Source organism: Triturus cristatus, chromosome 11 (genome assembly GCF_964204655.1).
Source record: "Triturus cristatus chromosome 11, aTriCri1.1, whole genome shotgun sequence".
Classification (NCBI taxonomy): Eukaryota; Metazoa; Chordata; class Amphibia; order Caudata; family Salamandridae; genus Triturus; species Triturus cristatus.
In genome coordinates, this window is record NC_140594.1 from 991,481,887 (window position 1) to 991,508,967 (window position 27,081).

The window sequence follows — 27,081 nt, forward strand, 5'->3', positions numbered from 1 at the left end:
ATGAGTCTAGAGGCGCTCTACTCCCAGAGGGTCAATATGTTTCACGCCTTGATTAGTCAAAGTGATCTAGTGGCGATTCATCAGGACCTATGGTGATTACTATCTACACAAGTGGTATGTTGGGACATACCTACCACTATATGACGGTACGGGAATGTTACCAGTTTGTTTGCTGGCACAACCTGCATAAGAAACAAATCAAAATGACACAAGGTCGTTTCAGAATTAGCGGGGAACCCCACAAGTTCAATACACTGTCTAGAATGTAAAGGTGGCAACATCATTAGTGCCTAATCAATAATAGTGCCTGCACGTGCATACTGTTGCACGTGAAAAGTGATTAATTAAAATAGCAGTGTATATCATTATATCCACGTGACGTGACTTGTTGTGCAAAGCTCTGTGGGTGAAGAACAGGCTGTAAATACAGTTGGTGGTGTAAAATAATTATCATGGTGGTGAAGTAACAATTGTGATATGTGACTCACCTAACTAATTTGAGGATTGCGCTTCATCAACTGCAGCGGAATACAGACATCTGTATTGGGATGTCTTAATGTGGTAAAGGATTAAAAACACACACAGGAGAAATTGTCAAATTCAATGCGTGGGAAGCGATATCAAAATGCTACTGCAGAGTCCCTGTCCTTACGGGGCTGTGTCAAGGGTGCGGGTAGGAGGGAACGTTATGTCAGAAATGTACGTCCGTCCTTGGTATCAGTGCCCCCTTAAAAATGGCGTACTTTCAGGAGAGCCGGTCTGATCACCGGTCGCACAGAGGTAACCCGCAAGTGAGGAAAACCGCTGACCAACCCGGTGTGGACAAGCACGCAACAAAGTACCCGACAAGGGAGGTCCTAATCCAGGTGCAACGGTCGCACAGTTCAGATCCCAACAGGGCAGCCCATGTACCAGCCCACTTACCTCCGTCGTTGCCGTAGATCGGGGTTCAAACGGGAGCCTTCGAAATACTCACCAGCTCCTTGTAGAAGCGTTGTGCTGGACCTACCCCATTCCGCTGAAGCCGGGATGGTAGCCGGTCATGGTGCGAGGCCACCATAAGTACTGTACCATGCTGGCGGAAGGGGAGGGTTCAAGCTGTCAATTAGCTTCAGCTGTGACTCGTCTGTGTACGCGCTGTGAAAGCGTAGTGAAACATGTCGGCCATCTTGGAATATGTTCAGTTACAACATCACAAATATAGTTGTGAGTTGCCCAAATGTTATCAGGTTGGCGTAACGGGGTAAACCCTCACCAGTGTTGTAGATGTTTTTTAGGAAGTTCTTTAGGAGCGGCGGAAGCGGACAAGCAAAAGACAAGAACCTGAGCGGGATACATCAGATGGGACAGTACGTATATTTCTAATTGAATTGATCCGCCTAGTGAGTTTATGCGTAAATATGCAGTGTCTGACCACAATATTGGATCCGTATATCGGATGAGGGTGTGGCAGGTCGTGCAGACACACATTATCATGAGTTCAGTACAAGTTTTTGGATGACGGGAAAATATATGTAGTTAGGTCAGCCATGTTGGTGTGTGTACTGTTGTGGTCATACGCCAGACCCCGCATATGTTTCTGGAGTCCCCAAGCCATTGCACTCCCTGCATCCTGTTTATATGCCCATGCAATCCTTGATCGAGCACTCGGGGGGGGGGGGGGGGGCTGCTGGTAAGCACAAAATGTAGGTGGGCTCAGTTAAGAAGAATACTATCTGTTGTGGGAATCTTTGTCAAGGGTGCCCGATCATTGTCCCTCATATCTTTTGCTTCTAAGGTTGGGGAACCCATACAGGCATTAAGTCAGTAAGCTCCAAGGGATTTCGTCGTTGAGTCCCTGATAATCGAGACCCAGGCGATGTACCCATCTTTGCTCAATCCTGAAGAAGGCAGTTTGGGTAATCTTAGGGTGTGCTTCCAATACCAGCCAACTTAAACTCTCAGGGGGGTGTTTCTGTTCTTTGACGTGTGTGTACAGTTTTGTATTTGATTTCTGGCAGCGGATGTTGCTCTTATGTTAAGATATCCTTGTCTTCACGGTCCTCATTGTCATCCCGACATATTGTTTGTCACAAGGGCACATTAGTAAGTATATACAATGAGTTGTATTGCAATTAGTATGGGTGGTAATCTTCCTTGTAAACGAATCAGATAGAGATATCTCTTTTGTAGGTCTCGTTTGGGGGCAAGCTGCACATGAGCCACAGGGATAATGGCCCTGAACTGGGGGGAGATTCCACAGTTGTCGTTGTCCACTTATCCCTGTTTGTCTGGGTCTGGTATGAATGAGCGTGTCTTTTAAGTTTTGTGTCCGCTTGAAGGGGAATCTGGGTCTAGGGATTGTAAGAGAACCTGTATTCAGAATACCCCAATGTTTATTGATGATTTTCTTGAGTTGGTTTGACCCTGGTGTGAAGGATGTCACACAGGTCAGGATATCACTGGGTTCTCTTGGTCTAGTCTCCAGCAAGGCTTCTCGATTGTTATTCCTGGCCCGCTTCATTTATCTTTTCACTTGTTGAGGGGGATATTATTACCTGATCAGGTTCTTTGCTAGGGATTGTGCCTCAGTTTTAAAATCACTGATAGAGCTGCAATTTCTCCTAATGCGGAGAAATTGGCCGAATGGCAGGTTATCTCTTAGTGCCCGAGGGTGGTGGCTGCTGTATAGCAGCAGGCTATTCCTGTCAGTCGTTTTTTTGTATAGTGTTGTCTGTAGTTTACCATTGTTTTTGCGAATATGGAGGTCCGAAAAGGGTATATCTGTTGCTGAGATTGTGTGGGAAAATTTGAGGTATTCATTTTTGGTGTTGACCAATTCGCAGAATTTGTTGCATGTGTCTAGGTCACCTTTCCAAAAGATGAGGATATCATCAATGAATCTCTTCCACAGTCTCAGGTTTTTCACATAGGGGTTGTTGGGGTTGTGTGATGTGCTCCCCATGGAAGTACCCTGGACTGGTGGAAGAGTTGGGTCTTATATTCAAAAAAGTTTTCAGTCAGTGCTAATGTAGCACGTGCCATTATGAAGGTAATGGTTGTGGGTGATGTCCATTCCACCTGATTTAGGGCTGTTTCAATGACGGCAAGTGTGGCCCTCTGGGGGATGTTGGTATAAAGTTGTTCCACATCTAAAGTCATTAGCAGATCGATTTCGTGTGTCTCATTCACCTCCCCTATTATGCGTAGGACATCGGTGGTGTCCCAGACGTAGGACGGAGTCAATTTAACCAGAGGTTGAAGGAAATGGTCACAAAACTGTGACAGGGGTTCTAAGACCGAGCCTATTCCTGACACAATTTTTAACAATTTCACTTACATCTACACTCACTAGGCCCCTTACCCCCACTGCACCTTTACGGCTGGAACAAAAGAACTCCGATAAAGAGCCCCTTTATGGGAGCCCGTCGGGTATTGCTGCGCCGACCTGACGAGGAGCAGGCCCATATGATGAAGCATGACACCTAGCTTGCTGGGTGTGTGAGGACCCTAGTTCCACAAGGAGGAATTCCCCTCCTCCTTAAGCACTACCTGCCTATCGGTCTCCACTTAGGAAACTAAATGGATCAAAATATTTCTTTTTGCTAAACTATTGTAGCCAAAATATATAACACCAAAATATTCTCAATGTAAGTGTACATAGTTAAGTATAGGTACACCACCATCCTGAAGTAATCGACGTCTTGATTACACCAAACAGGTACGGACCACCGCATGGATAGTTAATTCTTCGGTTTTATTTTCATTTTTTAGCAGATTCAAAAAAGTGCAAATGCAAGTGCAAAATACAAAATCAATACGAGCAAGTGCCCAGCATGACGCGTTTCGACTGCACACAGGCAGTCTTGATCACATGACGCGCTGGACCTATCAGTGCACTTAAATAATACATTTAAAAAAGCACATGATTACCATTGCCCAATCATAGAGAATTAAGTTACAGAACTGGTTTTGATGGTATCTCCCACACGGGAGTCGTATGTTGAACATAAATATGCAGCTAATACAGTACCAAACAATAATAAGAACATAGTGTTTTTAAATTATGTAACCAGCCTATACATATTCAATTTGAAGCATTAGAGCCAAGGTTATTTCCACACTTCTAATTGAAAAAATCTCTATTGGAAATAAATTTCCGCCAAATAAATAACCACCATCACTGGCCTAAAAACTCATTAAATATATGCATCAGATTCCGTATGCATGGTAAGTCATTGTGTGCAAAAATAGTGCAAAAAAGTGATCTAGTGCTAAAGTGCAAAAACATACAATTTCAGTCAATAAAATATAAACAATCAAACATTCAAAGATTGCAGCAGATAATCAACGTCCCTCATGTAATTTCCTTATCTTAAATCTTTCAGTTAGTATCATCACGTTAAGTTGTCACGTCCCACTCTTCAGTATTAATACCCAGATGTTTCTAATGACAAAAAGGAAAAATAAATGAATTTACAGATATTTGGAAGCTAGTGATCATCTGATTATCACTCTACTTCCTAAAACCAAACATAAACTATTGTGGATATTTAAGAAGATCTACAAAAATTCAATTAATATATTTTTATATATCAATAGCTATCGGTCCAGACAGAATGCATATTACTCAAAAAACTCTGATATATAGTAAATCAAAAACTGGACAAGATTCCCCAGGCTTTAAAACTGGCCAAAAGCTACTATCACCACTTAAGAGATCTAAAAAAATCCTAAAAAGTTTTTTGTATAAAAAATCTAAAACTTATAGAAAACTTTAGTCATAAAACGGTAGATAAAAACCATTGATAGTAAATCTGGGATCCAAGATAGTATATTAAATAATGTTAAAAACCAGTTATTAATTAGAGAAAATTGTGCAAATCATCGCTGTTATTGAGACCGTTGGGCATTTTAGTGTCGAGTAGCAAAATAAATTCCGTTTCAATTTGTCTCAGTCTTTTTTCTCTGTTGCCACCTCGAATATTCTTGGGCACTGCACTGATAACAAAATATTTGAGATCCTCAAGATTGTTATTATGAACAAGTTTAAAATGTCGTGCCACAGGATAGTTAGAGTCTGAATTTACCACAGCTCTAAGGTGTTGTAGAATCCTATTAAAAACTTGCAATTTTGTGCTACCTACATACAATAAATGACAGGTGCACTCTAGAACGTAAACGGCATGATCTGTTCTGCAAGTATAATGTCCTTGTATTTTAATAGGTTCACTACCAAATGCAGTTAAATATTCCGTAGTGTTTCTGCCAAACTTACAAGCACGACATGAACTGCATTTAAAGAATCCTGATCTCAAAGTAAGCCAGGTATTCGAGATTGTCACTTCAGGACTATTTCTCACTAATGCATCTCTCATAGATGGAGCTCTTCTGAAAGTTAGACTGGGAAGCTTTGGTAAGATTTGTGACATTGTTATGTCAGACCGAACAATTGGCCAATTTTTATAAAGAATCTTACGAATCTTTCTCTCCTGTCTGCAAAAGTTAGTGATCAATCTGATATTATCAATAGATTCCATAGCTGTTACTTTCGTGGCTTCTTTGACCTGGACAATTGACGAGATTTCAAACTCCTCCCCTGTCTCACAGGCAACTTCAACACTATTAGCCTTGTCTCTCGCTGTGACCAAATCAATATTCTTATATCCTCTTTGTAAAAATCTATTGAAAGCCTCTTGCTGACACTTTTCAAGGTCCCCCTTATGGCTACAAATGCGTTTTATTCTCAAAAATTCACCAAAGGGGATACTTCGTATCAGGTGTTGAGGGTGTGAGCTGCTAGCATGTAATACAGAATTTCCTGCCGTGGGTTTCCTATGTAGCCTGGTATGTATTTTATTCTCTTTTATATATATTTCTACATCCAGGAATTGTACTTTTTCATTACTGATGTTAGAAGTAAATTTCAAATTCAAGGCATTATCATTCAAATCATTAATAAAACCAATAGCTGACTCAGGTGAACCCTTCCAGATTAAACAAACATCATCAATGAACCTCCACCACTGGAGAACATGTTGATCAAATCTCACTTTATGGGTGCTTTTGAGGACATGCTCCTCCCAAAAGCCCACGTGCCAACACGCGTAGCTGGGAGAGAAGCATGCCCCCATTGCTACTCCGCGTAGTTGTTGGTAAACCTCCTTGTTAAAAAGGAAGTAATTACGAGTTAAACAAATTTCCACCATCTTGGTCAACATCTTATTGTGTTCATACATATGAATGCTCCTTTGATCCAAAAAATGGCGAATTGCGTTAAGTATAGGTGTAAACGTACCTTCACTCTTCAGAGTGCATAGTTGTTGAGTTAAACTATACTTTTCTAAGTGCACCTACCAACCTTGACAATATCCAGACAGTCAATATTGTAAATACAATATTCCTGTAGGTCGATATTAATGTCCACTTTATTCTAGCAAAGTGTTGTAAATTACTATTTACAAGCCTGTGACAAGCCTCCCCTTTCAAGCAAGTACTCTATTGGAAACCTAGTGCTACTTCTCAGAAATGAGTCTTTGTCTGCAATTTGATAAGATTTTTAGTTAATTTGTCTGCGTGAACGTTTACCACATTCATGCATGCACTCTTGTTAGCAGAGTTTTTGTACAGCCCAAAAGGCTTACTGAATAGGAGTAAAATATAAAAGGCAATAACAATAGGGATATTTCAGTAAACAAAAAAATTGAAGAGCGATGCCCTCTTTTTGCCTGAATAGGCAAATTGCTTACAATAGAACAGAATTCATAGAAAAAGAAATACATAGAAAGGAACGAGGAATACCACACTACCTTCTTTAGTTCCCTGAAGCACCTTGTGTATTCCTTCTAACCATGCAAGCCTGATCTCATGGCATGCTTTGGCACAACTGGAGAAATTTGTTCTGTGACAAACGTCACTGGTTTCTCAAAGATGGATTTAAGCACTGTGCAGACCATCCTGTTTTAGGCTCCGTGGGAGAGGACCAAGAATGGCAGGGCATTACAGGAAGGAAAACATGAAAAAATGTCTTCCTTCCGTAAATAATTCAAAGAGCTGCTTTCTACATGATCTGTAGACCTGGACGTAGGCCTATTAGAAGCACATGGCACATGAGATGGCCATAGTCTAGACAGATCCCCCCCAGTGGTTTTTACTACTAAGGTCCTATTATTGGGTGTCTGTTAAAGTAGGACCTATTTTAGCAGTTTAAGCTGATAGAAAATAGTCACTGCACAGGAGACCAGAGGAGCTAGAAATAAGCCAGCAGGCCAGTGGCAATGCTGTAAACCCTTGTTGACTATTCTTTTAAGTATCAACGTGGTGTCTACCTGATACTCAGTCTACGGTCATTGACTGCCGTCAGTGTGACATACTGGATACTCCACTATGGTCCATATCCCACCTAAGGGCTATGAACCTGGTTACCATCCTTAACAAATTAGATGTCCAGCCACTGCCTAGATGAACTAGGCCTAAGGAAAGGCCCCAGGAGCTCCCCTCTGAGCCTCTTCCGGGACCTGAGCATACTTAACAATGGTGTTCCAATTAGGTATCTATTCAAGAGAAATTAAGATTAAGATTTCCTTCGCATATAATGGTATGCTTAATAAACCATATTAACCAACAGCAATGAGCCATGTAAAATGTAGGTAAGTCAGTACATTTAGAAGTAGCTCCAGCATTCATGAAGAAATACAATTGCAATGGATAAATGAAATGAGTAACTTTCAATACAACTAAATCCTGGAGGGTGTGAAATTACACCAGCTCGTTCAACAAGGGTTACTGAGGATTTACATTTAACTCTTACTTCGAACATAAATAAAGGAATTTATTGATGGCCCCAAATCCTCTTCAAACTCACATTTACTGTGAAAATTATTGAAAATGAGTGATCGCCGTTGGCTACTAATGTAGGTTCATGGAATGTGGTATAGCCCAGGGGTTGTGCTAGGACATCAAGTGAAGACTGTGTTCTAATAGACTTTAGATAGGTCTGCTCTGATTTTCAGTACACCCTTTATAATGAGAAACCAGTGTTTGATGGCATGGGTTGGCATACATCAGTAGCAATAAAAGGAGTTCAAGGCTCGGAGCTCAAGCATGGGAGACTAGACGTCGTAGCCATGTTTGGGTGGTAAACGGCTGCCATAATTGGGTAGCAGTGGGTCTCTCAAACTCCCCAGGCTCGGTTCTCGACCCTCTAATTGCTAGACTAATGATGGCTAAAAGACGCATAATAATACTTAATGGGGAAAAATGATATACCAAGGTTGCGTCCTCGACTAATAAATGGCGCTACTGACATGTTATGAAAGAGTCATTCCAAAATGAACTGCAAAAAACCTCTTCAAGTCTGCGTCTATTCATTCTCAGAACCTAGAACAGTGTAATAAAATACCATTTTAAGGCTGCTAACATGCATTTCTTGTTTTATCTCTCCAGGCTCTGCTATGTGGTCCATCAGTTGACATCGTTTCAGTTATTCCTTCCTTGGAATCCATGCCTGTAGACAATAACGCAGCTCTTAGCATTCATGTTCTCTGTAAAACGCGACTGGGAAATTATGAGAATTCCATCGACAGTCTTTTGGACCGGTGTCCTGAAGCCGTCATAACGTATGCCTGCCACGAGTTTAAGGACGGAAGACAGGTGGGATTCTGAAAACCCTTTTTTTTGTTTTAAGCATTTTGTACTGTGTTTGGGTTGTGGAGCATCCACTGCAAAAACAGCAAGGTGGTGGAATGAATGCTTGTATTCATTTCAGCCACTGGTGATTGCTTGCGCTGCATTCCAGACCACCATTTTTCATCCACGGTGACACTCTAGTCCAAGACCTGCCTTATGCAAATCAGTCTTGGTCCTTCTGCAGTAGGAACTGTCCAGCCTAAACTGCCAGGCTAGGTTCCCTCAGATAATCTGCAAGCAGACAGGTTTCCACCTACATTTGGAGCTGCCAGCTAAAGAGATAGGATGTTTGTGTGGTTCCTGGTGAACAGATCGATGGAAAGCCCTACCATTCCTGAACGTCTGCGATGTGAATGATGGTTTACACTCCTGCAGTTGGAATCAGGATGGGTGTTTATTACAAGTAAAGGGAGTCAGAGAGAAACACTGGACTGGATCTCATTCTCTGAATGGATTCATCACGGGTCTGGGACGGCACTGAACAACATAAGAGCTTGAGGAATGGAAGGTTCCTGAACTAGCTGCAGGGGAAAATAAGGACTACACGTAACTATGATGTTATTTATTTTAAAAAAAAGAAAATGTTGTCCTCATCTTACCAAAGACATTGGCAGGTTTAACCAGCCAACTTCTTGTTGTTACTGGGCGCCCTTCGGCTAACTGCGTTAGTCTACACCAGTATGGCCTTCCTCACGTATTTGAGGTCTGGTGTAATCATAGGACCCAGGAGGAGGACCACCATTTAACAAATTAACAATCGCAGGCGCCGTCCCCGACTTAACAATGGAAGCCAGATATTTTGTAGGTTATCCTCTCTACCATCATGCTCTAAACGTGCCATGCTTAGGGCAGCTTTAAGCCAGCCTTCTCTGCCCGGGGGAGTTGGATCTTTCCACCTTATGCAGATCTCCCTCCTAGCCAACAGTACCAGGTATAACAACACGCCCGTGTGGATTTGTGGGAGCACCCCATTGGTAGAATCATTTATACCAAAAATCACCAAGTGGAGATCCATCTCTGTCTGTTTCAAAAATAGATGTTAAAGAGTCTCCCACATTTTTCCAAAAGGAGCTTAACTCCTGACATTCAAAAAAGATGTGAATATCGTCAGCATTAGCAAGTTTACATCTAGGACAGTTTGGAGCCGGGACCCGGGCAAACTTGGCAATCTTGGCCGGAGTATAGTAGAGCCTATTGAGCACAAAAAAGTGGTTCTTCTTTAGACTGGCGGGCTTTATATATTTATAAAGTAACTTAAGTGACGGTTCAAAAAAATCTCCAATGCCATAGGCAAGTGATGTTTGATTCCAAAGCGATGTTTGAGGGGGGATCTCGAGATCCTCTTCTTTCATGGAACCTTGTTTACCAAAAAGATATTTCTTTCTTTTTTGGCAGGGGGTCTTGTAGTATCTGCTCGAGTTCCCAACTCCCAATAATTTCGCCCGCTTCTGCCTCATACCATGATCTTAATTGGAGGAACTTCAACCTTGAAAATGTAGGACCAATCTTAGCTTGTAAGATCTCCCATGGAAGAATCCCATCTGGATCCACCAGATCCGACCACTTCACCAAACCGGCACTTTTAATCTGGGTAGCTAAACTATCACACAAGCAAAGAGGGGTCCCCGGAGAGTCCCAAATAGGGACAAAATCAGAAAAATAACCTATGCCCCAAGTGCGTCTAACTTTGTACCAGATTGTCAAGGCAGTCTTGAGAACCTTAAGGCGAACCCGTTTAAAAAACCTTGTGGCCCCAAATTTATATAGAAACCCTCCTTGTCCACTACCTCCCTCAACCAATGCTATTTCGCCCAGTAGTCTACCCCACGTAGTTTCCTCTGGGGTAGTCAACAGCATCCTAATGCCCTTGAATTGAAAAGCCATCAAATACCAGTTGATGTCTGGTAGGGCCAACCCACATTTTAAGAGTTTCCTGCTTAGTTTTTTCAATGACATCCTCAACTTTTTTGTCCCCATATAAAACTACCAATTTTCCCCTGGATCTTACTTATGTTCTTGTGGGGGAAAGTTAAGGGAATTGCATTAAAAATGTACGTCAGCTTTGGTAAGACACACATTTTCACCAGATTTACCCTCCCATGGATGGTCAAAGGGAGCTATGAAATTATTGGCCAGAGTGAACTGCTAAGACATAGAAGCAATGCGGGCGGTCTGTTTTCGCCCGTGGATGTTGCTATGTTGAATTCCAGAAAAGACCAGGTTACCAAATGGAGACCCCAGAACGCCATCGCAAACCAGACAAGTCAGTATCTGAGACGGTACACAAGAGATTGATACTCTTAGGTATTGAGAGGGGAATGTAATTCGAAGGAACCTAGAGACAAGACAACAACAAAAGTGAGAGACAAATAGGGGTGAAATTGGCATAAAGCAAAGAGCTGCAACAACTCCCATGTTGCCAGGCTAAGATTCCATTTCAGAATGGCCTTAAATATTGCCGCTACCAATACCCCTTGGAATTTTGCCAGAATCCAGGAAGTGAATGTACCAGTCTGTCAGTAAGTGGTCTTGTGTTTTCAGTGTGATTAATTCTCATTGACCCATTATCCAAAGTCACCAGCCCCCCCCTGTTAGCCCTATGCTTGATCACATCATTTTACTGAGACACAATGTAGCCAAGGGGAACGTTTCCGTTTTCTTTGCCTCAAGTTTCCGCAAGTGGGATCCTATTCAAAGCAAGATCCTGGTACATCCTAATATTCACATATAATATTTGGTATTCGTGGTGCATGTGAAACTGCATTTTAAAGTACAACTTCTGGTTTACTCGTCTAGAAGAACACTGTAAATAAGTGTACGTTATTATAACGAACAAATTCGGCTGCCTAACTGTATTTCCTCATTGTGTTGCTCTCATGGGTCTTTACAAAGCCTCACATCCTATACAAACGGTTATTAATTGTTACAAAGAATGCTGGGGCACCATAAGTATTAGTGAAGTAGTGGAGCCGGTTACAAGAAGTATAGTTAATTAGAACAAGTAGGTTGTGGGTAGTGGGTGTAGCTACTCGCAGCTTGAGCTGTTGGGCAAACCAATGTGGGAGCACCACACTCATCCAGAAGGAGGCCGTGGGCCGGTGTTCTTCGGTCTTTGGCTTGTTTGCCTGAATCCATTTTACTTACTGGCCTCCTGGACTGTTATTCAGGTTTCGCTATCCGCCCATGGCATTTGGAAGATATGTACATTTTTCTGAAGCTGAAATTGGTGATGGTGTTAAAGTCCTTTTAAGATCTCACCTATAGATAGCTTTAGCTGTCTAGTGAGCGCTCTTTTCGTCAGACACCCCACACTACGCACCATTTGCAAAATACATAGGCATACACATAATGAAAGTGGCTTGTGCACAGCCCTAATGTGGCTCAGCTGGCTTTGGGAGCTACCCATCAGCCTTTGCGTCGGCCCAAAATATTTAACGGATGTGAATCACTTTAAAAAGCAGTTCACTCGCGCAATGCCTTTAAAGCCTTTTCAAAATATGTCTTAGTGCATCCTTTGTTATGGGGAGGAACTCCAGCCCCAAGCTCAGTCAGTGTGCCGAATTTTTCTCCTACATTTCTCTCTCCCCCACTCTTTAGTTGCAGCCCAGAGTTTTAACATTCCCCTCTTTGTATCTTTAAAAAAAATGATTTCTGTTATGGAGGACCCGGCTGCTGCGGGGTGCTACTGGGCTGCTCCATTTGTATTTACGGACTTCCGTGTACCTGCTTTTGTTTATTTTACCCTTCTAACAAGGTAGACACGGTTGGGCTGATGCTTCAAGATAGAGGTCATGTGAGTGTGTGGAAACATATACAGCAAGGTGCTCATTAATCCATCTCACTTCACAAACATGCGCCTGCAGAATCGGATGGATTGCAGAACAGTTCTCCCTGCCATGGGAGTGTCTTTACCCTCATAGACTAGAATCAAAGGAGCAGACACTTCTTCTAAATTTGTTTTAAAAATAAAAACACAATCTTGGTACCAGTTGTATCTGAGAATCCCTGAATCTAAGCTTATTGGAGCAAATGAGATGGGGCAGGTATTGAAATGCGACTGCACACTTGGTGAGTTCATGGCCTTTAGTGAGAACTACCTGCAGGTTAAAGCCTGCATTGGCTGTGGCAAGAAGGGCGTTGAATAGCAGCTCACCAGTATCCCTAGTTCAAGTTCAATGTTTGTTAATAATGCATGGATTTACAGTGCTCTCCACTAACCTATTGATTCGCTGTCTGAGACTGTGGGTGGGTATGGAGGGGAGGTGGGGTTTGAGCGCTGGAGGGAGGTTGTTATTCAGTTTCAAAGATTAGGCCCTTTGATAGGAGAGACAGATCATGCTTTTAAAATAATAGTGATCCTTCAAATCTGTGCAGCAAACAGGAAGAAGTTTTCTGATCGACAGCCTGCACAGAAATAGTCCTCCCTTTTGATCTGCTTTTCAAGCAGCAATGTGCTGTTCATTTTGGGCTGTGTTCACGCCCTACTTAGTTACACACAGCCAGCTATCAGTCTGAGTGGGTTTAATAGCAGTTTTGATTGTCGGATACTATGGCATGCTGGCAGTCACCTGTGGTGGAAGGTCCTTCAGTGCTCTACTGCTGCAGCTGTATGACGCCTGAGCCACCTGCTGCACGAGAATCGCCCTGACTTTGGGGGTTTAACCCCTGCCCTGGTACTTGTTCTGTGTATGGCTAGCTTCAACTGCAGATCCCAGCCCCATTGGTGTTGTGGTTGGGAAGCTTTCACTCATGCTGCCTGTGCTGTAACTTTTCTGTGTGGTGGTGGCCTGTGCATTACCTGTTCTCGTTGTGAGGGACGCTTGCACGGCTGATACCGGAGTGTGGTGCTTTCAGTATTCGTTGGATGGTATGGTGAAGAGAAGGTTGCACTTTGCTGCCTGCGCAGTGCATTTTATATGCATGTGTAATGGCAATTTTCAATGCGCTGCACATGTGAAGGAAGCTTGCCATGTTCCTTGTGTAATGACTGGAACCATGCACTACTACTACTACTACTACGCGTACAGTACAAAATATGAACAGTGAAACTTCACACTGCAGACGCCCATGTGAGCCCTCTTCTGTGTCTTTCTGCATCTTCAGGAGCCTTTCACTATAAAAGGGAAAACCTGGAATTCCCAGTGCTTTTTTATCTATGGTGTATTACAGTGGATGATCTGGATTCAAGGTCAGCCCAGGCTCTTGTATGTTGTTTATAAAGCACACCTGCACAGCATCAACATGCATTCTTTGGAGGGCGCTAATTTCCTATATGTTCGGTAACTGCGCAATTTGTAAAACATTTGGGGGCCTTTTAGGATGGCGGGCCTAGCAGTGCTGGGACCGGCCGCTAGTGGTCGGCGGTCGCGCACCTGGAATTAGGATGCCACCGTGGCGGTGGCATCCCCTATTCCCAGCATTGTGGCGGGCGGTGCTCACAGCACTGCCCGCCACAATGCTGGGAATGCACGTCGTGCATTGGCATGCACAAGGTGACATGCACCGTGCGGTGCCTGCCACTTTGTCCATGCCAATGCAGGGGGGTACCATAGGGATTCCTTATTTGCATGGAGCACGTCCCCATGCATATGAGGGAGCGCCCCCAAAAGACAGTGCTGGCGCATTATGTGCGCCAGCGCTATCGGTATTACAGAAGGGGTCGCACAAGCGTCTGCAGCCGCATCTGTTATACCAAAGTGCCCCGGGGGCGCGCAAAGTGGGATAAACACCTGTTGTGCCCCCGGGGCACTGTGTGTAATACAGCCCCTAATCGTATTGTTATTTATCAGGTGCAGTCAGTTTCAGCGTGTTAGATCTGCTAACGTCTAGTGGCATAAAATGATAAGCAGATTTTTACCAGCAGTACCCACTCAACCTTGCCTGCCATATATCTGTTCTTGATATTAATAAAAAGATGTGGGACATAACAGAAAAAAACGGTAAAACTGTTGCGCTCATTCATTTTTTTCATTTTTGCTTGAGTGTAAGAAATGTTTTAATTCCATACTTTATTTTGTCTTTTTCAATGGACTAGGCTCTTTGGTGGAATAAGTTGCTCCCCGAGCTTTGCAAACGAATCCGATTAAACGGAGGTCAAGATCAGGCCCTCATCTCTTGTTTGAAAGGTAAAAAAGTAAATATGAATGCAGATTGCGCTGATGACAATCAGTATCCTCGTTGCATATATTTGTCAAGTAAAGGCTTTATTGGTGGACTTTATTTCCTGACCCAGCTTTTGTTTTGTAACAACAACGCTGCATGTGAAGGAACTTGTTTCTTTGCTTTGTTTACCTCTCTCGGTTGCACTTGTATTTCCAGTATTCGTACAAAGTTAGAAGCGTAAGAATATGCAGCATTATTCACCCTTCCTCCAAATTCGTGGTCTCAGCAGGACAAGCGGCCCAGAGAGGATTTCTAACCAGCATAACAAGCATTGGCAATGCCAATCGGTCTCGCCATTAGGATGTTATATGTATTTAGCTATGCAGCATATTAGCGTGGGTGCTGAATCACTTTTGCACTAGAAGTCAGGGTAATTGCTTATCAATAAAGAAGGCACGTTTCTTCTATACTTTCCCTGTCCCTCCATTACCGCCCAGTGCATGCGACCAGGATCAAACATGCAGAATCAGTCATACGTTGACACCTGCAGAAGTGCACAAAGAATTTGAATTTTGTATTTTCTTACATTGTCATCATCCAGTTGTATATCGTACTTCTCTCAGAGAATAAAATAATCTCATAAAAACAATTGTTTCCAGGCTCGTAGCATGCCATAGACATCTCTTCTGTTCACTTCAAAACATCGTCAGCAGACCATAAAAGGACATAAGCAAACCTCCCATGACGTGGCAAGTGTACACTTCTAAGATACACTAATAAGCCATTAGACAGTGTGAAATTAGAGCACGTGAGTGAAATTGTGCTAAAATATCATATGGAAAAAATAAACATTGTAAAAGAAGCTATATTGTAAAAGGCTGAATTAAGGTGTGTCCTCTTGTTTACCATTGTTACAACAAGCATTGGCAAAACTAATAGGGCTGGCCCTTGTATAGTGCACACAAAAGCACAACATGCACGTGCGCGCGCACACACACACACACACACACACACACACACACACACACACACACAATATACCCTTAACATGCATTCAGGCACAAATGTACACTAGTACTTATACAGTCAAATATTAGCACATATTGACATACAAGCACCAACGGTAAAACAAATAACACCTAAGTAGTCAAGAACACACAGCAGATGCACAGAGTCAAATATAGACAATGCACATGTATGCAAACGTACTGTCACAGATACATGCCTAAAGCTAGACATGCACACACAGGGGCATGGATAATGAGTGGCTGCTGGGTGAGATACTTGAAGTCAGTGACAGACCTCTGGATGGCTGTTTAAGCACATTCTACAGCTGAAAAAAGCAATGTGTTCTTGTATGCCAAGCATCCGGGGGAAGTCATTTGGGTCAGAGTGATGGTCTGAGTTTCATGGGAGTGAATATGATGGTGTCATGGTAAAGGTGTGAGTCTGATACTGTGATGCTGCATGATGCAGTGAGTCACTTGTGGTGAATCGGAAGCAGTAAGTGGAATGTAGTCAGTGTGGCCTGGCTGTGTATGACGTGTATTGTCTAACGATGCCTTTTGTAATGTTTGGGCACACGGAAGAAGAGTGAGCTAATAGTTTCAACAAAAGGAGAGAATGTGGCCTAACGGCTCGGGTGGTAGACCTGGGAGCTGAGGGACCGGGTTCCAGCCTCAGCAGGGATGCTGGACATTTTGTGATTCTGGGCAAAGCACTTAATTTCCCCGTGCCTAACAACAATGAATGAGTCTGCCTGTAACGCAACTGGTGCTCATAGATATTGTCTGGAACGGAATCCCTTAAATGTGCCCCACATCAAAAATAAAACCGCTCATCCACTCTCGGTTATGTTCTTTGCATCCTGGTATCTGCAGTGTTTCTCTTATTGTATAAACAGGATTACTACTACAAATCCCAGATCACACAGGGAACAAAACTGGGCGATCTTCTCGCACCCGGCATTGGACAATTCAAAAACTAGGCTAGGAAATGGATCATCTGAAAGTTGGCTAAATTGGATAGCAAGGTTTCATGACAATGGTGTAGAAAAAATGCCCCGCATCGCATTTCTTGCACAATAACGCTGTGTGTTGTGTAATTTGAGTTATGAACAAGTAGCTATTAAAGTGGGCCGGGTCCTGGCGGTGCTCATCACCTGCAGTTCTAAAAAGCAGGTGCCGAGACGGGTCCTATGTACGGCTGTTCATTTTTGCCCTCAGGGTGAATAAAAAATCCTAACTTTGCAGCAGTACCACTTTTCACTGCCTTTGATGTAACTTCGAAGAGACTCGCTGTAGTCTCATTTCAGAACTGAAATATTTTCAATATTAAATACAACAAACCAATCGTTTTTGCTTATTTGTCTTACGCAACTAACAACCACTGACAAAGTCAATAGTCCTAGCTTGTAGGTGTAATGTTACTTGCCATATTATGTATCGGGATGCAATGACAGAAACAGCAAATACCAGTAGGGAGACACACTATGTTAAAGACAGGCTTTTAGCTAAGGGTGTTTTTAAGCTATGCCCTTAATTACATTGGCCAGGCCCCTTTGAGAGATGCCCGCACATAGTTTTTTCACCCCACACCAATTATTAATATACGCCAATATATGTACATATAAACCATGTGCACCAGAATGAAGTGGCATACTTTACTTTTATGATCGCTCTTGGTTAGCTAGTTACTTCAAAAACTGGCAACGCTGCTCAGTGGCTGCTCCGATGACAGCCCTGAAATGGAACATAATGTGCAGGTCTATGCCTTGCCCTTCTCACTCGGTGTGGCATTCAGTCTCGTGTGAGCGAATGTTCAACCCAGCCTCTGCATTTTTGCGTTTTACTCGCAACGGAGAGACTTGGCATTCTGGTACATCCAAAGATCTGACAAACTTTAATGACTCCAAAGACCCACAACACTTTCACAAAATCCTACCACCCAACCCACACCCCGACTCCTCAAACTGTGCAGTCTATAAACCTCCATACTGCAGCTTCCTGGTGCCTGACACTAGAAACGTGTCTCTTGCTGAAGAGTCAGAAGATCCACAGTGACCGCCAACCCCGGCTCACGTCAAGGAAAGGGCAAGCACACCCACCCACTAGTCATCGCACGCGCCTGCCATGTTAAAAGTAACCGCGGTAAAAATAATTACAGCGAAAAATAGCATTTACATAAATTCCTGAAAGCGGTGAAGTGAGGAAGCCCGGCTGTAGGCCGAAAGCGTGCAGCCATTACTTTGCAGACTCCAGAAGCTCACTCTCATCTGCTGGCTGGCTTGAGAAAAAAGTAAACACAACACCAATTCCCAGTATAGCCCACTCACTCGAACCCAGTCCATGCTCACGGGGCTGAAGCGCCGACTGAAGTTATCCGCCACCAGCACGACTTGCAGGGGCGGCTCCTCTTCCTGTTGAGCTCCAGCCAACCCCAGGTACTTGTGCTGTTCCCTCTCCGACTTTGTACAGTGGCCGCCATGTGTAGCTGAAGCCGTAGGCCATGCGCGATGACGTCAAATAGGATCTGCTATTAGTGACAGGGTGCCGTGGACAGGGAAAAGAGACTACAGCATACAGACATGAAAACAAAAACGTCTGTAGTGCGCATGTGTTGTGCATGTTTTGGTCAGGCAAAATGTCTCGGGACATCAAAAAAGAGTGCGATCACCCAGCCAATCCAATAACAAACAAGCATTTCTTAATGCAATAGGGCTCGTATTTACGCGAGACCTATTGCATTGGAAACGGGAGCATGGGGGTCCAGGAAGGCACGAACGGGAGTGGTGGGGGTTGAGGGGGGAAGCCAAAAAGTCACAGACTGCGGGAGGGGGCAGGGGGCGACATAGGGCCAAAAATAGTTTTGGAGTAAAGGGGTCAATAGCCAGGGAAGGATATAAATAACAACATGGCCGTCAGGAGGAGGGACTACCAAGTCGAAAACGAATCAAAATGCAGCATTTTTGCTTGAAGCCAATCAAAAATATGGCTGGGAAGTGGGCGGAGCTTTCCCCCACTGTAGTGTATACTGCATGCCTCGCAAAGCGAGCAGCGCAAGCGCTGCAGCGCTAGGCGAGACCTAAAAAGAAAGGGTTGAAGATCGGGTGCATTGAAGTCCTCCCTGTGTTATAGATCTACCAACATTGGTTTCTTTGGGTTTTCAGTCCATTCCCTCTACGAATTTACATCATCATTTTTTTCGCTAAACTCTGAATTCTTGATTAAGGTGCAGCATTTTTCTACTTCTGTTCTTTTCTTCAGCTCCCTTTGTTTCCAGGTCTTCTAGGTTAATCATGCACTTTCCTGAACCCCCTCATGCCCCAATTAACCTGCCTCAGGCGACGTTGGATTTCCAGTCATCCACTTTCCAAGACTAATCTGAATGGGCTTTTTATGGATCTACAGTCATCCATTTCCTACGGCTGATCTGGAGAGGCCGTTTTTGGAATGCTCTGGCAGGCAGCATTCTTTTTCCAAAGTAACGTTAATGAACTAACCAGATACACCTTCTAGAGCTTAAGGATACTGGAGCTTTCTCTGAATTGCTCTCTTGACCTGAGACCTGGCTTAAGGGTTCCTAAGGTGTAAGCGAGGACCAACACAACTAAATCCGACTTCAAGATTCTCCCATCGGTCTAATGACATGGATTCCTTGCTTTCAGACCAATGTATAGGTGTGTGTCGGGCCAAAGGCCATTAGGGCGTATAGCAAGGAGCGCCAGGACAAGGCTACTCTAGGAGCTTTTGTGGTCAACAAAGAGACCAAAGCTGCTTTTGCTTTGAAACACCAGTGATACTGACCTTGGCAAATCACTGGAAATCGTCAGATTGCCAAAACAAATGAGAAGGGGGAAAGCTTGGTGTTCACCGTCCCTAGTAACAAGTTGCCATTCAGTCTCTCCAATTATGGTCCTGCTGGTGAGCAACCGAGTTGTAGGCCGAGATAAGAACCGGTGGCCCAGTGTTTGCAACTTTGCCAGCTGCTGTGGGAGCTATCTCTGGTTCACCAGATGGTACTCTGGTGCTGGAAATGCAGGGATTTCCCACCAAGCTCAGCAAAATAATTCTCTGTCAGTGTCTTTCCATGTTATATATCCATATTTTCATACAGATGCAAAATCGCACTGCTGCAAATTGACTCTCTAATAGTGTGGGAAAACATCAATTGCAATGGCGACGTGTACAGAGACACCTTAGAAATGTTACCAGGTGTGGTAACAAAAGAAATAGCAATGCAGTGTAGGAACTAAATCCAAGGAGCTTCTTCAAAGTTGACCCAATGAAATGTTTCTCCTGGGGCCCAGAGGACCTCTTGTGAGAGTTAGCTAGTGTTATAGGCAAAGGGAGGAGGGGAGAGGATATGGTCTAACGGCTAGGGCGGTCAACCTCAAATCTGTGGAACCGGGTTCGAGTCTTGACAATGACTCTCAACATCCTGTGATTCTGGGCGAATCACTTAATCTCCCCGTGCCTAACAAAAATGAAATGTGTCCTTGTATAAAGCAACTGGTGCTCATGTAATGCGCTCTGATACCTGATACCTTCGAGTCAAGTTTGTGCTGTATAAAAATCTGAGGGGGAAAAAAAAAAGACAAAAAGGGACCAAATGTCAGCCAAACAAATGACCAACCAAGAACATTCAATTGTGACAATAGGCAGATGCAAAGGAAAGATCTTGATTAGATCCAAACTGCATCTTCACACAGATGTTAGAAACTTACCGAACAACAAAGAAGAGCATTGCAAAGAGTTGCACTGACCTGCAGAGGCAGCCCCTCCATTAGGGCAGGGGAGCCCTGCCCGCCCTGCCACCAGCCACAAATAAAATGATGAAAAAGCAGGTTTCTAACCCGTTCTGCTATTGTTTTATTTTAATCCCCCTGGAAATGCGCCCAGGACTCTGATGAGTCGTGGGGGCGGGTCCAGGGGGATAACACTGTGGTGAGGGAGTGCTGGTTCACTCCCTTGTCCCTTCCCTACGCATGAGGTGTTTGGCCAGCCATTTTAGGCCGGCCAAACACCTCATGTGCAGTGAAGCTTTGTCTAGCTCCAGCTGCGTTGCTGGGGCTGAAATAAGCAAACACCGGCTCCCAGTCTGCCTGGGAGCGCAAAGTTGTAGCGCTCAGGCCAATCCTGACGCTGCTTGCCTGCAGTGTTATGATTGGCCGTAGTGCAGTCTGGGAGCCTGTCCCAGAAGCAGTAAGAGTGGGATGGAGCAGACGGTGGGGGCGGCAGCAATCATGTTAGTTGATTTATTTATTTTTTATTCCACCTGAGTATGACCCCCCAGCCCCCCCCCCCGTCCCCCAAGCTCCCTTCTCCAGCCCGCCCAGTCACTTTGGCAGGGGACGGCCGTGACTGCTGACATGGATCTAAAATAGAGTGAAGTCTTAAGACTTAGTATATCTATGTTGTTCCAGGAACCTACAGAAGCATGACCAACAAGGTAACATGGAAAAAGTATGTTGGATTCAGGGATGGAGGCTGAGAACATGAAACAGTTCGTGTGAAATCAGAGGAAGAAACTTTACTGTCTTGAAGAATAAGCTAGTTCTCAGAAACGTATTATAATTAGTGATGCTGGATATTAATTTATCGAGTTTTGTATAACACAAACTCGACCCAAGGCATCAGAGCGCTTCACAGGGTTGGCTTAGCAGCAATTACATGCGTTACATTTGGAGTAAATATAAATAAAGAGTGACAGTATGTAAATGAAGTATACGGAAGACATCTGGATATGCGAGTGCACAAATTACATATGGAGTAAATAAAAATAAAATATATAAAGGAAAATTTACAGCAGACAATAGTATTGATACAGTGTGTGTGTGTGTGTGTGTGTGTGTGAGTGGGTGTGTATGCGTGTCTGTGTCTGTGTGTCCACACAAAAAGGTTGTCTTCATGAGCACGACCTCCCGGGTAGTATCTCTTTGCAAACACAAGGACTGCAGCCAGGTCAGTGTCAAGCATTTTATTCCAAAGTACAGGCTTTACGCGTTTCGAACTAAGAGTCCTTGATCACAAGCCATTGCACACCGAATAACTGCCAACAAATGTAGAACTCTTGCGTGATTTAAATGTCCAAGTTCCCGCCTCGATGGGCCGGGCTTCCCGCCCATGTGGGCCGCTAAGCATTGTGGAATCCGCAGTTCTACACATATTAATAAAACCCAAGTGGGTGTCGTAGTGTCCTGTGGATCAATGTTCATAAAAAACCACAGTGGGCTGATAAAAAATGTAGGAAACTGAACTGTTGCCCAATACGTCCATCGCTTTTGAACTCTCCGTTCCATTCCGGTGCCTGTGTTTCATGCGTCGCAGATCCGCTGAGATGCGGCGGGTCCGTGCTCGCAGCTGAGCAAAGCCGCTAATAAATCCACACAAAAAGGTTGCCCTCATGATTATGACCTCCCAGGGAGTATATCCTTCCAAACACAGGACTCCAGCCAAGTCAGTGTCAAGCATTTATACCAAAGTACAGGCTTTACACATTTCGAACTAAGAATCCTTGATCAAAAGCCATTGCACACCAAATAACTGCCAACCAATGTAGAACTCTTGCGTGATTTAAATGTCCAAGTTCCTGCCTCGATGGGCTGGGCTTCCCGCCTATGTGGGCCGCTAAACATTGTGGAATCCGCAGTTCTACACACAATAATATATATGTATGTATATATATATTTATATAAAACGGCATTTGAGGTAGCTATAGGGCCTGATTAAGAGTGCCGCAATCCTACATTGCTACACTGATCGTGGTGCACCAGTGGCGGTCCACCACCCGCCGGATTATGACTCGTAGTCGTTTCGGCGGTGGACCGTCGGCTGCGCAAGGGAACCACCATTCCCTGGTGGCGAAGGGGCAATGCAGAATACTGAACAGGACTGGCACAGTCCCGCCCAGCATATTACGAGTTTCTCCACCTCCAGTCTTTTCATGGGCATGAGTCCGCCTTGAAAAGGCTGTCGGTGGGGAAACAAAGGGGGCCCTACAGGGTCCCCATGCCCCCGCCATGGGGATGCATTCAGCGGGGCACAAAATGTGCCCCCTGTCTACTTGCACTCCTAGTTCCAGCATGAACTACACAGTCCATGCCGTGCTGGAACATTTTGGCCATTCCCATTGCGGTGCCTGTTTTTCAGGCACCGCCGTGGGAAAGGCAAAAATACTGCCCACCTGCACGAGTTGAACTTGTGATCAGGCAGGAGTCCTTTGCGCAGCTTGGGTGCTGCTGCACCGGCGGAGAGCCGGCACAACAGCGCCAAAGTCGTAACATATATATATATATATATATAAATATACATTATTTATATATATATATATATATAATATATAGTGCTTTGCAGAGTTAGCACAACAGCAAGTGCACGTGTTATATGTGGAGTAAATAAAATGCATAAAACAATATATAAAGGGATTTTGTGCCAGACAGTGGTATAGATGGACAGTATATATTCTGAGGCAGCTAAGGTAGGGTATTGTGAAACTGGGGAGAAGAGGCACAGTTTACCCCGAGGTAGTGATGCTCCGTTTTATTTAGAAGGTGCGTGTGGGTGAAAACAGACCAGTTGGATGGTTTAAGGCAGAGGGTTTGGATATTTGTTGAAGAGAAGTTATTCCAGTTTTTTCTTGAAGGGAGGAAATAATTGATTGTCACGTAAATCCTAACGCAACAAGTTACAGATTATAGGAGCATTCCTGGGGACGGAGCGGGTGCAAGATTTCTCTTTCTTAAATGTTGGCAGAATCAAAAGTAGACTGAAATAGCTTCGAAGAGGTCTCTTTTGGCCGGCTTTTGATAACTTATTTACAAGGTAGGCTGTTTTTTCCTTGTAGAGAGCTTTGTTGGTTATGCAAGCAGTTTTCAGTATAACTCTTGCCTTGATTGGTAGCCAGTTGAGTTTCTTGAGAGTGGCATTGATGTGGTCGAAGCAACTCTCCCCCTGCAGTAGTCTAGCCGCTGTGTGGCTTTAACGAGGGCTAGGTTTTTTTGGGGGGCACCCGTAATCATTACTTACTGAAGTCTAGCTTGGAGAGGAGCTTGACTTTTTTAAGGTGTTTCCGCGTATAGAGGGCACTTTTAGTAGAGGCATTAATATGTTCTTTCATGCTCAGGTGTCTGTCAAGTGTAATCCCCAGGGATTTAACAGAGTTGGAGATATTTTGAAGTTTATTGTGGTGAGGTTGTCGAGCCAGATATCTACAGCAAAGGACTTCTCTTTGGGTTGGATGGAAAGGCGTTCAGTTTTTTCTGGGTTGAGCTTAAGATGGTTGCTGGTCAGCCAGGATTAAACCAAGGAGAGAGTGCTATTTAAGGGTTTACTGACAAAATATTGAGTACAAAATATGTACTTAAAAAATATTGAGTCCAAAATATCAAGTTTAAAAATATCAACTCCTTCTAATTAAAATCACAAAAATATCAATTAAAGTATCGTTTTCACTAATCTAGTTATCTAAAATATTGTTTTTTAAATATAATAAATTTAAATATTAAACATTAATTAAATAAAAAATTAATACTAATATCAAATATATTTGAAAAATATAACAATGAATTAATAAATGTTAAAAAACCATATATTAATGTGTATATATATATATATTAATGTATTTGCATATATCTAATTTATAAATAGTATTACATTAATATATTTTGATATTATCTTTTAATCCTTTTTAAATGTAATAATATAACAAATATATATATATATCCATTAACAATATATTTAAAAAACAAACCATTTTAATTACAGATAAAAAACTCAAAAATAAAGTTACAATTTACTAAATATAAATAAAATATTAACAGGATTAATAATTATGAATGTTATCATTTTAAATAACCAAAGACATATGAATATAAATGTAAAAGTATGAAGTTAACCCCTTTTAAAAAAAAAATAATACATATACTATTCCCACTACAACAACTAAATAGTACACAATGGGGTCGATGATGTCGTTAGGAAGGGCTTCGGATGGGATTCGGTATTGTCAAATCCGATTCAAAACCCTTTCTTCCTACCGAATCGTACAGTTTTCCCTATAGCCGATTACGATGCTCGGAAACCTTTCGAGCAGACCGAATAGGTTCCAAAAGGCATCCGGAAAGCCTGAGTCTTTCAGAGCCGATTCGTACAGCTCTATGGGCACGGTTTCCAGACGATCGATTACAATGACCGACTCGGACAGCCTTTCTGATTTGGTTTGCCCGAGACAAAACGGCTACCGGAATCTGTCTTGTGTTTTGGGCCCCCCTTCACCCGGAGATGTCCGAATGTAGCCCTTGGGGGTGCCCAAGGGACCCCTCTTCCCAACCATGCACAATGTGGGAGGCACCAAGGGACGCCCGCCACAGGATGCAAGGTTTTTCCCAACCACCCCTTTTTTTCAGTGGGAGCCTGTGTTTGCTTTCGGGACACAGGCTCCCATTGAAGTCAATGCGAGTCCAACCGAACGAAGCTGTGAGGCATCGTGATCGGTCTTCCAGACTCACAGGACCCGATTCATTTGGAAATTAGTTCGGAACTGATTAGTTCAGGACAGTTTCCGAACGACATCGGTATCGGTTCCAAAGTGTCGTATGCAGGAGCTGTAAAATATACAAGTCCCACTACGGTCAATGCAACAGTAGTTAAAGTGTTGGATTGTAGAGGGTAAAACGTAGTATCACCACTGCAATCAAGGATTGCAACAGTAGGGAAAGTGTTGGATTTTGGTCGGGTAAAATTTACTATTCCCACTCGAGTCAGTTCAACAGTAGGTTAAGTGTTGGATGTCAGAGGGATAAAATGTACTATTCCCACTCCACTCAGTACTACAGTAACAGTAGGGAAAGTGTTGGATGTCAGAGGGGTAAAATTTACTATACCACTTTAGTCAGTACTACAGCAGGGAAAGTGTTGGATTGCGGAGGGGTAAATTTTACTATTCCCACTCCAGTTAGTGTAACAGTAGGGAAAATTATTGCAGAGGGGTAAAATTTGCTACTGCCGCTGCGCTCCGTGCAGCATTAGAAACAGACTATTTCACTTCAGGTAAAATACAGGATTTAAAAACTATAGTAAATAAAAATATTTAAATAAAAAAATCTATATTTTTTAAATGAACAAATTAAATATTTATTACAATGTTTAATACATATTATAAATTAATACAAATAATTTTTGTCTTCAAAGTGCCAAAATCTATTGTCAAAATAATAACCAATAAATGCAATATTATTTACAATTAAAAAGCTTAACACAACACAATAATAATTTACAGTTAAAAAAAATACTTTTAATGTTCTTACTTACATAACTTTATACTCAATATCTCTACAAGCCACACACCAAACATCTAAAACGTTTATTTAAATTTATACTATTTACACATTTTACATAATTAAATATCTATCAAACTAATTATAATAATTAACTACTAATAAAACAGTGATATTCAATCACCTTTCCACCCATTATCCATTTAAAACAAACAACCCACTCCTAAAATATAAAAAAACAAATATTAATGAAATTACATAATTAATAATCAATTAAACAATTCATATTACTAATTATCCAAGAATAAATGAATTATATTTAAATAACTTACAATCCTTTACCCCTACAAATAAAACTTACACTTGTAATCTAAACTATATTTTGATTACACATGTACATAATTATCATTTAAACATTTTTTTAAATTACCTATAATTATAATTTCCTACACATCCTTTACCCATACAAAAACCACAAACCCCCCAAAAAATATATATTACACAAATTACATAATTATCAATTCAATAATTATTTATAGTTAATAATTTTTAAATAATTATCATTTACTTCCCACCTATCACCATACAAAACCCACAACCCGCACATTAAATATAACTTTAAAGAAGTATTTAGACAGTTACCATAATGATCAAATAAATAGTTAAAAATTATTTAATAAATTATAATTAACTTCCCACCTTAAACACCTACAAAACACAAAACCCACACCTCAAACTCAAAAAAAAATGTATTAGACTATTTACATAAATAATTCATTTAAATAATTAATTATAATTAATTTACTTCCCATCCTATAACCCTACAAAACCCACAACCCGCACCTAAAACGTGACAACTAAAACTATTAATTATACAATTAACATAAATAATGAACAATTAAATAATTGATATTAATATAAAATTATGTATTAATGGTAGTTAATTTACTTCCCACCCTATACCCCTACAAAACCTAAAACCCACACCAGAAACGTAACTAAAAAAAAATAATTATACAATTAACATAAATAATTAA

General features: G+C 42.4%; 1 protein-coding gene across 1 annotated transcript in view; it reads left to right on the forward strand.

The window, feature by feature from the left end:
* Positions 1-27,081, forward strand: part of HPS3 (HPS3 biogenesis of lysosomal organelles complex 2 subunit 1) — a 472,707-nt gene that overhangs the window by 442,896 nt on the left and 2,730 nt on the right. Inside the window, exons 15-16 of the mRNA XM_085635071.1 lie at positions 8,425-8,631; positions 14,702-14,792. Of these exons, the coding sequence (XP_085491197.1) occupies positions 8,425-8,631; positions 14,702-14,792 (298 nt within the window). The remainder of the gene's footprint in view (positions 1-8,424; positions 8,632-14,701; positions 14,793-27,081) is intronic.